At 43.3% G+C, this 16,158-nt stretch overlaps 1 protein-coding gene across 1 annotated transcript; it reads right to left on the bottom strand.

The window, feature by feature from the left end:
- Positions 1-1,686: 1,686 nt before the first annotated feature.
- cxcr3.2 (chemokine (C-X-C motif) receptor 3, tandem duplicate 2) lies at positions 1,687-4,400 on the bottom strand. The gene is made up of 2 exons (XM_037273360.1): positions 4,251-4,400; positions 1,687-3,670 (listed from the first exon to the last, which is right to left on the bottom strand). The coding sequence occupies exons 1-2, from the start codon at positions 4,284-4,286 to the stop codon at positions 2,570-2,572; spliced, it is 1,137 nt and encodes a 378-aa protein (XP_037129255.1). The 5' UTR covers positions 4,287-4,400; the 3' UTR covers positions 1,687-2,569.
- Between the last annotated feature and the right edge of the window lie 11,758 nt (positions 4,401-16,158).

Genomic DNA, 16,158 nt, shown 5'->3' with positions numbered 1-16,158 from the left:
GACAAAGAGGGAAAACAAAGTGGGCGCAATGGCAGACACTGGTTAATAGAGGGCGCTCTTTAGTCGTGTTCGACAATGTAAACTTTATTCTATCCATCCATCCATTTTCTGTACTGCTTGTCCCCACGGGGGTCACGAGCGTGCTGGATCATCGGGTAGGAGGCGGGGGACACCCCGAACCAGTCGCCAGCCAATCACAGGGCACACAGAGACGAACAATCATCCGCACTCGCACTCGCATCTATGGGCAATTGGGAGTGCCCGGAGAAAACCCACATAGGCACGGGGAGAACATGCAAACTCCACCCAGGGAGGGCTGGAGGTGGAGGGAAACCCTCTGAACCAGGGGTCACCAACACGGTGCCCGCCGGCACCAGGTCGCCCGTGAGGACCGCATGAGTCGCCCGCAGGACTGTTCCAAAATTAGCTCAAATAGCGGCACTTGTCAGCGAGCTGCATCTATTTATTTTACAGTCAAACCTCGGTTTCCGAACGTCCCGTTTCTCGAACAAATCGGAATTTTAACAAAAAAATCGAGATTGTTTTGCTTCGGTTGTTGAACAAAATTTGGAGGTCGAACCTCGCGAGATGAGCCGGGAGGAATCGAGAAAACCCGACCGATTCGGAATTCGACCTATTCGCTTCTCGAACGGATTGTGGTCGAAAACCGAGGTTTGACTGTATTTTTGCTATACTTGTTAAAATCACACTTACATGTGAACTGGAAATGACAATAATAACACATAGTGAAAGCTAAATTGAGCAAATTGGCTATTTCAGAAGTGTGTGTCAAACTGGTAGCCCTTTGCCTTAATCAGTACCCAGGAAGTAGCTCTCGGTTTAAGAAAGGTTGGTGACCCCTGCTCTGAACTGTGAGGCTGACGTGCTAAACAGTGCTCCACTATGCAGCCCTCTTCGCCTTCACACTTGTTATTCTACACCGTTAACTTTATTCTTCTTCTTCTATTTTATTCTCCTCACTTTTTTGTCCTGCTACTACTTCCACATAATTCACTTTATTCCACTCATGACGTATTCCAAATTCAAGTAATGAGCGCTTGCATTTTTCTCATTCCAAAAATGTTCCAAAAGTTTTCACAAAATTCGCAAATTTACAGCAAATTTTCCCCATTCATTCTTGATGGCACATTCAACATTTCACATTTACGTCGTTCCAGTTTGAAATTCACATCATTCACCACATTCAAATCACATTGGGGATCCCCCAGGTGAACTGTTCCACATGCGTCCCCTTCCCTGGCATTTCCCCTTGTCACTCAGTTTCTGTGCACAACTTCTTAGCAAGCATGGGCACCCGGTCTGTAGCTGAAGTGGGCGCTAAATTGCTGATTCCCCTGGAGGGGGCGCTAAATGACCAATTCCCTACACAGTGATTAAGTGCTAAAACTGCTTTGCAGGGCAAATGTGTTTTTTTTATTTTGGGGGGGGGTCGTAACATAAAATAATGCCGCCCTGGGCAGCCCGCCCATGTTGTCCATACCAAACCCGTTACTGCCTCCGGGTCTTTACATCGGCGTCAAACGGAGTTTATTTATTTTTAATTCTCCTGAGTTTATACCTTTTCTTTCTCAAAAATAAGCACCCAATTATCTGAAAAATATAAAAAATCTTTTTTTTTTTTTTTTTTTGCCCATAGAATACACTTGGAAGAATGCTAAACAAAAGTACATCAGGCTTTGATTATTTTATTCTCCAAAAGTGTATCATACAATCATAGCTCATAACCAATGCTAAGGGCTGTGTGCCACCTTAAACAACAAGTGAGTCACAATTATTTCCTCTTTTTGTAACACAGATCACACACACGGGGATATGTTTGTAGCTGAAAAAAAAAAGAGACATAGTCAGCAGATATATTTCAACGTTTTCATCAGTTACTCATGAACCATTTTGTTTTCATGATAAGGTCACAATGATGTTCCTACAAGAGTGGCTAAACAAGTGTTACGCACAGCTCAGTTGTATTTAACATATTTGCATGTAACGGTTAAGAAAAATTTGCTTTAAAGAAATTCAACTTTTCACAAGGTACTATTTCACAAGATAATCATACAAAAACAATATCCAACAACAAAATACTACATTTTCTAAAGCAACGACATGCAAGCATGGCACCATAGCGACACAGAGAACATTTTCCAGTCTTTATTATACTCAGCCAAAATTTTTGTTTCAGTGCTTCACTTTCTTAATCAGGGCCATCTACAAATGTTTTAGGTACAAAAATACACGGGGGGGCTGTATCATATACTATATATTCAATTGCGTGGTACGTCATCTTTATTTGCTATTTTGATTACCGTGAGCTCGTATTTCCAGAACTTGGTTGGTCCTTCCTATCAATCATAAGACCTGACAAACCACACATCTGTTTTGCTCAAACCGCTGTACACTCCTAGCATCTAGCAAATTTCTCTTTTCATGTGCACTAAGTGGACAAAGTTTTCAAAATTTGCATCTGTCTTAAGAGTTAGTCAGTGGAGCTGCTCGTGCGCAATGGAAAAAGTGGCACTATTCTTCAGACACATCATGAACTTTTTTATCTCTCTCATCTTCCCAGCACGACAGAGTAGTGGGTGTTTTCACTCTCGGCAGAGCTGTGGGAACCGGTGGTCTTGCGCTTCTGCTCCCCCCATTCCCCTACGCCCAGCCAGCCTCTCTTGCCCAGCAGCCCCTTGCACATGCGCGCCATCTCCCTGCGGAACTTAACCCCCACAAAGCCGTAGAGCAGCGGGTTGAGGGCGCAGTGGGACAGCCCCACGCTCTCGGTGATCACCGTGCCCATGTCCACAATGCGGCCAAAGCGGCAGCCCCCCGCCACCACGCCCAGCCTCTGCAGCCCGTCGGCCAGCTGGAAGCCGTTGTACGGCGCCCAGCAGAGCACGAAGACGGACACTAGCGAGACGATGAGGCGCAGGGACTTGCGCTTTTGCCGGCGGGTGGCGTTGCACAACGAGCGGAAGATCCGGATGTAGCAGTACAGCATGATTAGGAGCGGGAGCCCGAAGCCCAGGCTCACGCTGAGCAGCTGCAGGCTGGCCTGCCACTGTGCTGCGTTGGCGGGGAACCACACCTGGCACAGGAGCGGCGAGCGGGCCTCGCCCACATTCACCTCGCCCACCTGCTTGAAGGTGATGTCCACCCCGCCCAGGACCAGGCAGACCACCCAGATGATGGCGCAGGCCACCTGCGCCTGGCAGGTGGTGCGTTTCCAGCCAGAGCTGACGGCGTGGACGATGGCCAGGTAGCGGTCGAAACTGATGCAGGCCAGGAAAAGGATGCCGCTGTAGCGGTTGAGCGAGAAGAGAGCACCCGAAATCTTGCAGAGCGCCTTGCCGAACACCCACTGGTGGGCCCACTGGGTGGCGAAGAGTGGCAGCGTGAAGGCCAGCAGCAGGTCGGAGATGGCCAGGTGCAGGAGGAAGGTGTCGGTCAGGGAAAAGGAGCAGCCGCCGCCACGGGAGCTACGGTAGCGCCGGATCACGCACAGCACCAGCACGTTGCCCACTACGGCCAGGAGGAAGACCAGGATAAAGACAACGGGAAGATATCGCTGCGCAAACACGTAGATGTCCTCGTTAGGGCAGGGCGTCGCGTATGTCTTGCTGGTTTCCGGCGTCAATGTGTAGTTGTCGTAGTCATCAAATATCTGCAGACACACAACCACGTCCATCAATCATCAGAATTACTCTCTCCCCTCCTGTCCTCACCCCAAAAGCAGAAAATTGTTATGTCTGCTGGAAGTGAGTTAGTGAGCTTCAGATTTTTTGTACTCCACGTGTCCCCCAGAAAGATTTGCTCCCAAGAGCTCTCTTTCTTTAAAAAAAAAGGCAGTCACTCAAAACACGATGAACTTTTCAAACAGAGCCAAAAATTCACAGGTGTTGGTTTAGTGCACGTGACAATTTTCTCTGAATAAAGCAAAGGGATTTATTCAGTATTAGAACGGAGCTTGTCATTTGCACCCCAATGTTGTGCACCACTGGACCTAGGAAAGCATTTGCCCAAATATATGTGAGGTTGCTTTCCATATTTTGCTTTCCCCTAGTGCAATAAGAGAGAAAATAGTTTTGCTTTTAATTAGAGATTCATCCGGGATATGATAACAGCACTCCAAATATGGAGAAAAATATCAATCCAATAGCAAGAAACAACAGAAGCATTTTTCTTCCACCCATAATGCAAGCTTGTTACTGGAAAAGCTTTGGAAACAAAAGCGCGCCACTCACCCAGTAGTCCTCGGTGGTTACTTCGTAATCATCCATGTTTGCTGCAGATGCCGAGGCAGCACGTTGACCTGCACACTGCAAAGTGGCTCAAGCAAAGCGTTTTTTGCAGCCAAAACTGGATGGATGAGAAAAAAAAGGAGAAGTCACAATTTTGGGAACCGAATCCTCACACTTTAGGACAGATGCAAACTTAGCTTGAGTCTTATTTTTGCCTTGGAGGAAATTGTGACATGCTTGGGCAAAACAAAAAAAAAGTTCTGCAGACATGTAAAATAAAAAAATGTTTTCAAGCAGGCAGACAGACAGTGCGTGACTGATGTGGATGCCGTGGAAAAATCTTCTGCAACAGCATCATCCCTATTTTTTTTCAGTGTTCACTAGGTATCATCAGAAAGCCTAAAAAAAGAATCCTATGAAATGAAACAATTGTCAATGCACACCAACAGGAAGACGAGGTTGAAGACCTGTGAAGACGATAGGATGTACCGTCTTTTTCCGTGCATAATGCGCAAAATTTAATTAATTTATTGTCCTAAAATCTGGGGTGCGCATTATGCATGGGTACAACAATTTTTGAAGAAAATCTCCCTCGAAATAAAACTTGAAATCACACCTTTCTTCTTGTTTGTTGTCAATCGCGCATCACATTCAGCCATCCTGCCCAACACACTTAGTCAGTAAAATTCATAATTGACGACACATCGTTTGATACGATGGTGCAATCCTTGATGGTGTGTTATTGTCAAATATTGTTTGTTTTTTAATCTCCATCGCAGACCGGATATCATACGGAGGCCGCCATGACAGTAGGCGCAGAACGGATGCGCAAGACACGTCAATCGCGCATCCCATTCAGCCATCCGGCCCAACACACTTAGTAAAATTCATAATTGACGACACATCGTTTGATGCGATGGTCCAATCCTTGATGGTGTGTTATTGTCAAATATTGTTTGTTTTTTAATCTCCATCGCAAACCGGATATCATACGGAGGCCGCCATTACAGATGCGCAGAACGGATGCGCAAGACACGTCAGCTATATAAAGAGCGAGAGTTCAGTTCTCTACCTAAATGCGTATTACAGGTAATATTTTATTTCACAACACTTTGCCTTGTTCCTTTCTTCTCTGCTGTTCACTTCAAACACGCTCCATACGAACACAATGCTCTCGTATCAGACGCTTGCTCGATCACCTGCTCGTTTGCTGTCACAATGTACCCTACACAAATCCGAAACATTTCTTCGCTATCGAGTTTGCTAGCGCATGCGCAGTGATACTGACCGGCAGAACAACATCCGGTTGTTCCCAAAGATGATCTTTTTTCTGAAATAATTTTACGTTTACGGACTTAAGTAAGAGTCAAAATTTGGGTGCGTATTATACATGGGTACAGGCTATTTTCCAGCATCGACATGCCATTTTTAGGGTGCGTATTATGCACGGAGGCGCATTATGCACGGAAAAAGACGGTAAACACAACACAGAAAATAGAAATGCACAAGAAAGCAAAGAGCGGAGTGAACAGTTGACAGCCGTCACTTGCTAACCAACACCAAAATGATGACAAAATACTATATTACAATCACACTTTAACGTGACATCTTTAGCTTTTTTGTAACCCTAAACATAATATATGTATATATTTGACTGACATTTTACCTTTACATTTGAATTGAATGAAAATATTTCTAAACTTGTACAATACAACGGCACCTTGAGATACAAGCGGTCCAATTGACGAGTTTCAAAGGTGACTTAAGTCAGTCCACCTTGAGCAGTGCTTTGGCAGATGGATTGCATGAGGAAGTGCAGAAATGGACAATGACAAAGAGGCAGCAAGCTATCAACGTAAGTAAACCAACGAGATTCACGCAAATAGCCTCTGCTAGCTGAATGCTAACACACAATGGGAAACGCCGTATAGGCACGCGGGCTAGCTCTTAGCTTCTATGCGGCGCTTACCCTTTAAAGAATGTATATCTGGACGCAAATCATGCTAAACCGTGTAGACAGACCACATAAGAATACTGACAGGCATTTATTCTTTATCCTCCACAAAGAATGCAAATATAATTGCTGCACAGAGAAGCCAAGAGAGGAGTGGAACAGCTGGAAGAGTAGAGTAATTTCTCGCTCCATTGCAACCCCTAAATGGGCATATTTTCGTGAAACCTACTAACGATTGTCTTCTGCAACATCTGGATTGTTGTATTTCAAATCCATTGTGGTGACGTCACCATTCAAACGTCCAATTACTGACCGTGACCTATCAAAACAACTTCAATTGCATTTTCTCAGCTTACAAGAACAAATAACCGTCATTACTTTTCCTGACCACTTTATGTTCGCAAACATCTCATTGGCTTAAAGTGTGAGGAACTGAATCATCTTGTGGTTATGTTTGTCTCGACTGAGGGTCTTCTGGTAAATTTTGTGCTCGCGCAATAGTGCAGATGTTGCTTTTACTTCTGCTCTGGTTTGGAACCCGGCGCAGCTTGATGGCGCATTACACTTTAACAATGATACTCTTGTAAGTAACTAAGTAGTCGTTAGCTATATTGTGTCCCTTTTAATACACAGTGAGATATATTGTCTTCTTGCTCTTTTGTTGTTTGCTTCCAGCGCTTCTTGTCGGCCCTGCCCCTGTCAACCAATCAACTCCCGCCAGCCACTCCTGCTCTTGTATTTAGGGCCTGCTTTGTCAATTTCTGAGGCAGTGGTGGCTGTGGTGTCTTTGTTGTTTTTGTGTGGTGTGGCCCTCATTATTCGTTCGATGCCGCACCCCACCGGTGTGGAGAAGCACGGGAGACAGCCACGTTGTCTTTTTTCCAGTTAAACCCAATGACGCAAAACATTTTCACTTCCTCTGTTGCCGTGCAGGGGTTTCAGAGTGAAATTGACACGGTTCCCTTTTTAAATTTCTACATTTATGCAGTGAAATGCTCAAAAAGAAAATTACAAGTCAGCAGGGCTCGGCTCCAGCTCGGGTGCGACCCAGCTGAGGACAAGTGCATGAATGGATGATTTGTTCATTCGGATGGCGAGAATAAAACGTACTGCGCAAATATAAACACATTCACCATGAACAATTAGTTCTCGTGTCACGCTCCTGAGATGGTATGTACACGCCACATTTGCTCCATTTTCATTCCTCCTCGCTCTTCAATTACTGCCAGCTGATAAGAAAATAAAATCAAAAATGTATCACGTTGGCTGCACCCTTTTGAGTGGTGCGCTACACTCCAGGCGGGCCACCTATAAGAGCCTCCCCGAGAGTGTGCAGGCGCAATGGCCAACGTTTCCCTTCTCCACTTGCGGCAGCCGAGACTTTCCAGCCCAGCGTGATCAGCTCCCAGCCTCAAGTGAGCATCCACCAGTACGCCGTGTCCGACTGGAGCTCTAACACGCTGGACTGCTGCGATGACTGCGGCATCTGTACGCGTTGAGAGCGCCCAGTGGTATCCGCCGGCCGCTATTGGGCTCTTACAGTGTGTTTGGCTCACAGGTCTGTGTGGGACCTTCTTGGCATGCATCCTGGAAGGCAAGGTGGCCCAGGACCATGGGAAGAGCTGCTGCCTGGCCTTCCTTCCCGGCTCCTCGATGGCTTTGAGGACCAGCATTCGCCACAAGTACCGCACTGAAGTACGATTGGCCAGGTGACCGCAAACAATTTTACGCTACTGACCAGTAATGGTCAATGGCCTCAAGTCGTTAACTTTTAGCCACGTTGAATGTTTCTCATGTTTGTTTAAAAACCATAAACTCAGTAAAGCCTGCAAATAGTGGAAGGACTGAACCGAGACTAGACCTCAAAATTGGCTATTTTTTGTTATATAGTAAGTATCGTAGGCTAGAGGTAAGTAGGCCTGACATTACATAGCCCAAAAGTGAATTATTATCATCTAGACTAGGGGTGTCAAACTCGGTTTTTTCGCGGGCCGCATTGTAGTCATAGCTTCTTTCGGTGGGCCATTATGACTGCCAACCCAAATCAATGTATGAGCACCTCATATTATATACAGTAAAAACTACAAAACAAACTGACAAATAACTCGTTTTCAAATCAGATGAGTAAAAAAAAAAAAAAAAAAGATATTAATAAAAGTGAAGACAATTTGCAATTTTAGTAATGACACATGAATTTGATGCACAATTTGTCTTCGCGGGCCACACAAAATGAATTGGCAGGCCGTATCTGGCCCCCGGGCCTTGAGTTTGACACCTGTGATTTAAACCCTAGTTTGAAACACTAACTCTAGTATGAACCCTATTTTAAAACCCTAGCCCGAGCTTTAAACCCTACTTTGAAACTCTAACCCTAGCTTTAAACCCTACTTTGAAACCGTAACCCTAGCTTTAAACCCTATTTTGAAACCCTAACCCTAGTATGAAACCCTACTTTGAAGCCCTAACCCTAGCTTTAACCCTACTTTGAAACCCTAACACTAGTATAAAACCCTGCTTTGGAACCCTAAGCCTAGTTTGAAACCCAAGTTTGAAATCCTAACCATAGCTTTAAACACATGTTTGAAACCCTAACCCTAGCTTTGAACCCTACTTTGAAACCCTAACTCTAGTATCAAACCCTACTTTGAAACCCTAACCCTAGATTTAAACCAGTGGTGTCAAACTCTTTTTTTTCGCAAGCCGCATTGTAGTCATAGCTTCTTTCGGAGGGTCATTATGACTGTCAACCCAAATAAATGTATGAGCACCTTATATTATATACAGTAAAAGCTTCAAAACAAATTGACAAATAACTCGTTTTCAAATCAGACGAGTAAAGACTGGTCAAATATTTAAAAAATACATATGTATATTATTAAAAGTGAAGACAATTTGCAATTCTAGTAATGACACACGAATTTGATGCACAATTTGTCATTGCGTGCCACATAAAATGATGTGGCGGGTCAAATAATAGCGTATAATAATAATGCGTCCGGCGCAAGATGGCTGCCGGTATTGTTTGCTCCTAGTCTTGCCTGCAATTTTAGAGTGATTTTAGTGTTTTTTTGAGAACACCCCCTTTTCAAGCACTCACTTCCCCGACCCCTCCCACCACACCACGCTCAGAGCCACCAGCAATCTGACAGGACACGGACCGCAGCCCTGCCGGCACCAAACTGTCCACCTACCCATACCCGCGTCCCCTCTGTGCTGGTGGTTGGATGCTCAATGGTACGCCACGTTCCCTCTCCAAAGCTGAGACCCACTCATTCTCCGGAGCCAAGGTCCTCGACATCAACACCCGCATCCCCCAACTGACAGCGCACCGTCCACAGATCTCCATTGTCATCATACACATCGGGACCAATGACATCAAACTCCAGCAGTCAGAGATTCTCACACAACATTTTCGCACACTCATCTCCACCGTTTCTGCAACCGGTAAGGCCTTCATTATCTCCGGCCCCTTTCCATCTCCACGACTCACCGACACCCAGTTCAGTCGGATCCGTGATCTACACATCTGGCTCCAGGCCCATTGCACCACCAACAAGATCCCCTATACCAATAACTTCACAACCTTCTGGAAACAGCACAATCTTTTTGCAAGGGACGGTTTACACCTCAACCAGGCGGGGACACGGCTGCTCTCCCTCTCCATGGAGCTCACTCTGGAATCCCTGGACTGGCTCCATGAGTCGTGACGCGAGGATAGTCCGATCCATTCTCTCCCTCACAACAACAGTTCACCTCCCCTCAGACCTCGGACTAACCAAGATCCCCCCGCTCCCCCACACGCTAGTCCTCATACCAGGCCCCTTTACTCCACCCCCCCACCTTCACCAAAGGAAAAACCACACCACTGTCACACACTACATTCCCACTGCAAAAGATTCATGTCCACATTTCTTTTAGAGTATCCACCACTGTCTATCGATCTCAGGCACAATTAACCAATCATAATAACCTCATAAATATCCCACTAAACCCTAGCCCAAAACTACATGCCTCTGGAGCTCGCCCTCAGCCCATCACGCAATCTCATTCCAGTCAAACAGATGCCAGCACCCAATCTAGCACCCAAAATAACGTACAAATGACAAAACGGAAAAATAAGAATCACATAAAACAAATTCAAACCATATCCCAATTAAGCAATATTAAAGGTTTTAAAATATGCCACCTCAATGCAAGAAGCATCACATCAAAGCTTGATGAAATAAAAATACTCACTGAACAAGGCAAACCACATCTTCTCATCATTACAGAATCGTGGCTTTCTCCTATCACACCAGATCTCCATAGACAATTATCAACTACACAGAAGAGACCGGCCAAATAAACCAGGTGGAGGTATTCTATTACTAATAAATAAATCATATGCACACACAGTAACCCCAATCACAACAGAAACTGAAACAATGCAACTGGTCATCAGTTTTACCAACCAACATGCAATCACAGTTATTGCCAGTTACAGGCCGCCAAACACAAACCCCACAGATTATATTAAAAATCTATCCAATATTATAAAAAATATAAAAACAAAGGAATATATCTTAATTGGCGACCTGAACTTAAACTACAAAGACAAATCATCCAAACCTCTAAAAAGCATGGCAAAAAAATTAGGACTCCGCCAACTGATAAAAGAACCAACTAGAAATATGTCACACTCGCAGCTCTATTCTCGATCTCATCTTCACTAATCAACCTGCAAAATATAGCATATCAGGAGTCATCCACGTAGCTGTATCAGACCATTCTCTCATATACACAGTTAGGAAAAACCTTAAATCTCGGAAAAATCATCAACAGTGCACTATTTCAAATATACCAAGATCCAAGCTACCACAGTATGAAACCGAAATAAAAAATATTGATTGGAGCAACCAACTAGCACTCACCGACCCAGAACAAATCTTAGCAGATTTCCAGAATCGTATAGAAGCCATACAGAAAAAATACACTACTACCAGAAAACTCAGTCTACGACAAAATAAATTACCATGGATACACTCAGATATTCTCAATTTAATCGCACAGAAAACCACTGCACTGAAATTGTATAGGTCAATAAAAACTATTGAAACTAAAACAGCTCTCACACATCTTAGAAATAAATGCACCTTAGAGATAAGTAAGGCTAAAACTACCTACTTCCAGGAGCAAATCACTCAGGCCGCCACGAACCCCAAAATCCTCTGGCAGATACTAAAATCCATCACTGGGCAAACTCATGAAAATACAATATCCTTACAAAATACACTCACTACTGATCAGGAACAGATTGCAAATGCATTTAATAATTACTTCATCACCTCTATTAAAGAACTGACAGAACACTTTGATCCTCCGTCTCCACCCACACCTATAACTCCCTCATCAGACAAGCTAACCTTTTCTGAGATTACGCTCTCAGAGTTATCCAGTATTCTCAGCTCACTCAATAACTCAAAGGCCAAAGACATATATGAATTAAACACAGACTTTTACAAAACCCATGCCAGTAGCTTCCTACCCTTAATCCTCCACTTAATCAATCTCTGCATAAGACATTCCATATTTCTGACTGCGTGGAAAAAAGCAAAAATTACCCCCATATTTAAATCAGACGACCGAACAACCCTGTCCAACTACCGTCCCATAGCAATCCTCCCACCTATATCAAAACTTTTATAAATAATCCTGCCAAAACAACTTATAGAACATCTTGAAACAAACAACCTTCTCAACAACTCACAATTTGGCTTCCGATCAGCTCGTTCAACACTATCTGCACAGCTACAACTCACAGAATATATACGCACTTCTCTTAATAAAGGCCACATCACAGGAGCAGTCTATAGATTTCCGTAAAGCCTTTGACACAGTTAATCACCAAATACTCCATAACAAACTAGCTTCCTTTCATCTCTCCCCCTCAGTTCTAACTATGCTCTCTTCATACCTCTCGGATAGAATCCAGGTTGTTAATATTGGTCAGGCCACATCTACTCCAACCCTCTCTCACTGGTGTTCTCCAGGGCAGCATACTGGGCCCATTATTATTCATTATGTACATCAATGACATGCCCAACATATGCAAACAAACTCAAATCATATTATATGCTGACAACACAGTTATTTTCACCTCAGATCCGAACATCGAAACCATAAACTCCAAACTTACTTCTGATCTCCAGCTCCTAAAAGTAAACCATCTGACGATCAATATAAAAAAAACTGAAATAATGTATTTCCACTCCCCTAGGAAAAACATCTCCATAACTGTCCCCATTACTCTATCCCAGTGGTCCCCAACCACCGGGCCGCGGACCGGTACCGGTCCGTGGGTCACTTGGTACCGGGCCGCGGAGCCGCACAGGAAAAAAAATAAAATAAAAAAAAATAATTATTATTTTTTTTTTTCCATTGACGATCAATTCATTCAGGTTAAGACGGTCGTCCCGGTCACGTGACATGTTTCCCCAGTCGAGCCCGCAAAGCTAGCAAAAATGAGTAAGAATTTATTTTGAAAAATATAAAAAATTTGGCGAATCTCTCCCAATTACATCTGTCGGTGCATCTGAAAAATAAGGACTCTTGACACAGGGCGCTCGTCTCGGTCACGTGACATGTCACCACAGTCAAGCCCGCGAGGCAAGCAAAAATGAGCAAGAAACAGAGAAGTTTGGAAAGCTTCTTCGGAAAGGGAAAAACGTCCAATGAGGACACTGAAGAAGAAGAGGCTACGACTTCTAAGAAAAGGAAAGCTGCATTTAAAAGAACATTTCTGGAGTCCTACTTAAAATATGGATTTATCGCCACAGGTGACTCTGACGCGCCAAGTGCACTCCGCATATGTGGCGAAAGGCTAGCTAACGAGGCAATGAAGCCTTCAAACCTGCTTCGGCACATGGAGACCAAGCATCCTGCATTTAAAGACAAACCTTAACCACTTCGGGTGTCATTGTCTCCGATTACGCCTAGATGGGAACGGCTCATTTCTGACAAAAGAGCTCGGTGCTCCCACTAATTCAACGTTTTATTTTTATGTGGTTTATATTTGGTTTTATGCCAGTCGTATCATTTTATTTCATCCTATTTATATATATAAATATTTAAATAATAAATATATAAATATATTTATTTATATAAAGGCCGGTCCGCGAAAATATTTCTGACACGTAACCGGTCCGTGGTGCAAAAAAGGTTGGGGACCACTGCTCTATCCGATCAAACTCTAGTAGTCACAGACACATATAAATATCTTGGAGTGCACTTAGACTCCCACCTCACCTAGAAAAAACATGTTAACACTCTCACTAATAAGCTCAAACAGAAAATATATGTCTATAACAAGATCAGGCACTATCTCACCCATAATGTCTCAAATATTTATCTACATTCTATCATACTGTCTAACTTATCATACTGTCTTCCCATTTGGTCTCTCACCACAAAAGAAACTCTGGATCCCATAGCCAGACTATACAATAGAGCATACAAAATACATGGCAGACTATCAATCTGGACCCATCACTGCACGTCACTTGCACGCTCCAATGCACTGACCTTCCAGAATTACACAATTCTCATGGCAATAAAACTCTTCTATCAACTACACACAAATTCTCTCCCACCTATAGTTAATTCACTCATCCCAGGCCGTAATGAAAGACAGGCTCGCATCACCCGCTCAGTTACACAGGACCTCATCCGAACCCCAGCATACAAAAACAATTTTGGTCTAAACTCTTTTATCCGCACATCTATTTTGATCTGGAATAAGATACCCCTTCAAATCAGATCAGCCACCTCTATTACGCAATTTAAACGGCTATACACATATTTTCTATGTACAAACCAAACTTGCACCCCTTAACAATAATGTATATATTGTATTGAAATGTATGTAATGTTATAGGAACCTGCTGTAAAACAGTTCTTGAACTGAGTCAGGCCAGTCCATGAAACTTTGATGTTCCTTTAAATAAACTGAAACTGAAATCTGGCCCCCGGGCCTTGAGTTTGACACCTGTGATCTAGACTTTTGCCATTTCTGGGGAAATGGCATGTGAATGCTGAAAAGAAATATGGATACATGATAGAATGATGTTGAACGATATTAGATAATGAAGGGAAAAAATTGTTTTATGTAGCACACGGAGGTTTTTGGCATGTTGAAAATCATGATGAAGGTGAATTAAATGTGCTCAATGTTTTGACTTTCAAATGGGAGCAATGTTTTGTTGAGTGTGTCACTGGAAATGAATAATGATTTTTCGGGAGGGTGGGTAACTTTGGAAAATATTTGATCAATGGGTAGAATTTTTGCCAAGAAAATTGTTCCCAAGGTGAACTGAATATGCTGAATGTTTTGAAATTCTAATTGGAACCATGTTACTCTGTCGTGTTGAATATCACATTGGGAAATTTTGGTTGAAAATTAAAATATTTGCAAAACTGTGAATCTGGAGAAAGAGCCAAAGAGTAATAGCAAGGAGTCTGTGCTGCAACCATTAAATATGTTGTTCCCCATTCGCACCACAAACTGCTATTTGGGGGAAGTGTAAAATCAAGCCATCTCACCACATCCGCTTCCCACTTCCTTCCACAAGGCTCTGTGTTTCAAGACTGGTGTGATCCGGGCGGACTCTGCCAAATGGCACGAGAGCAAAAGATGAGAGGATAAGCCGCAACATATAAAATCAATCTCATTTGAAGACCACCAAAAACTATTTTGTTGTATGTAACATGATGAATTGTCTGTTTAATCAGAACTCAACTGGTTCAAGAATACGCTTCGTATTCTGGGATGAAATCAATTACGTTATCTCAATCGGTGTTTTCCAACCTTTGTTCAGGCAAGCCAAATATTATTCGTGATGAAAATGTCAGGACACACCACCAAACAAAACTGGCAAAGATTTCTCCTCGCCCTCTGGCAGGGGTCCTTTGGAGTGCCTCGTCGTCAACCTTGAAAAAGGCTGAATTGCCACTAGAAGGGGCCCAATTTCCGTTTCAATCCGACTTTATAGTCAGCAGAAAACTTGAACTTGACGAATTTTGTGCATTACCGTGTTTTTCCATGCATAATGCGCCCCTGTGCATAATACGCACCCTAAAAATGGCATGTCGATGCTGGAAAATAGCCTGTACCCATGTATAATACGCACCCAAATTTTGACTCTTACTTAAGTCCGTAAACGTAAAATTATTTCAGAAAAAAGATCATCTTTGGGAACAACCGGATGTTGTTCTGCCGGTCAGTATCACTGCGCATGCGCTAGCAAACTCGATAGCGAAGAAATGTTTCGGATTTGTGTAGGGTACATTGTGACACCAAACGAGCAGGTGATCGAGCAAGCGTCTGATACGAGAGCATTGTGTTTGTATGGAGCGTGTTTGAAGTGAACAGCAGAGAAGAAAGGAACAAGGCAAAGTGTTGTGAAATAAAACATTACCTGTAATACGCATTTAGGTATAGAACTGAACTCTCGCTCTTTATATAGCTGACGTGTCTTGCGCATCCGTTCTGCGCATCTGTAATGGCGGCCTCCGTAGATATCCGGTTTGCGATGGAGATTAAAAAACAAACAATATTTGACAATAACACACCATCAAGGATTGGACCATCGCATCAAACGATGTGTCGTCAATTATGAATTTTACTGACTAAGTGTGTTGGGCAGGATGGCTGAATGCGATGCGCGATTGACAACAAACAAGAAGAAAGGTGTGATTTCAAGTTTTATTTCGAGGGAGATTTTCTTCAAAAATTGTTGTATCCATGCATAATGCGCACCCCAGATTTTAGGACAATAAATTTGTTAAATTTTGCGCATTATGCATGGAAAAACACGGTATTCTAAATTGACTGGAATGTTAGCAAATTTGTCAAGAAAAAGAAGTAGATGTGCATGTTTAAAGTGAAGAGCTGCAGGAAGGTGCCCTCAGTTGTCATGGCAG

The sequence above is a fragment of the Syngnathus acus genome, chromosome 16 (genome assembly GCF_901709675.1).
Source record: "Syngnathus acus chromosome 16, fSynAcu1.2, whole genome shotgun sequence".
Lineage (NCBI taxonomy): Eukaryota > Metazoa > Chordata > Actinopteri > Syngnathiformes > Syngnathidae > Syngnathus > Syngnathus acus.
Note: the sequence above shows the minus strand (reverse complement) of the source record. Positions and strands in the feature narration are given on the sequence as shown.

Excerpts from the sequence above, each read along its gene's own strand:
- cxcr3.2 (XM_037273360.1), bottom strand. The coding sequence starts at position 4,286 with ATGGATGATTACGAAGTAACCACCGAGGACTACTGG. Across the intron at positions 3,671-4,250 it reads TAACCACCGAGGACTACTGG|ATATTTGATGACTACGACAA; the intron begins GTGAGTGGCGCG and ends GTGTGTCTGCAG.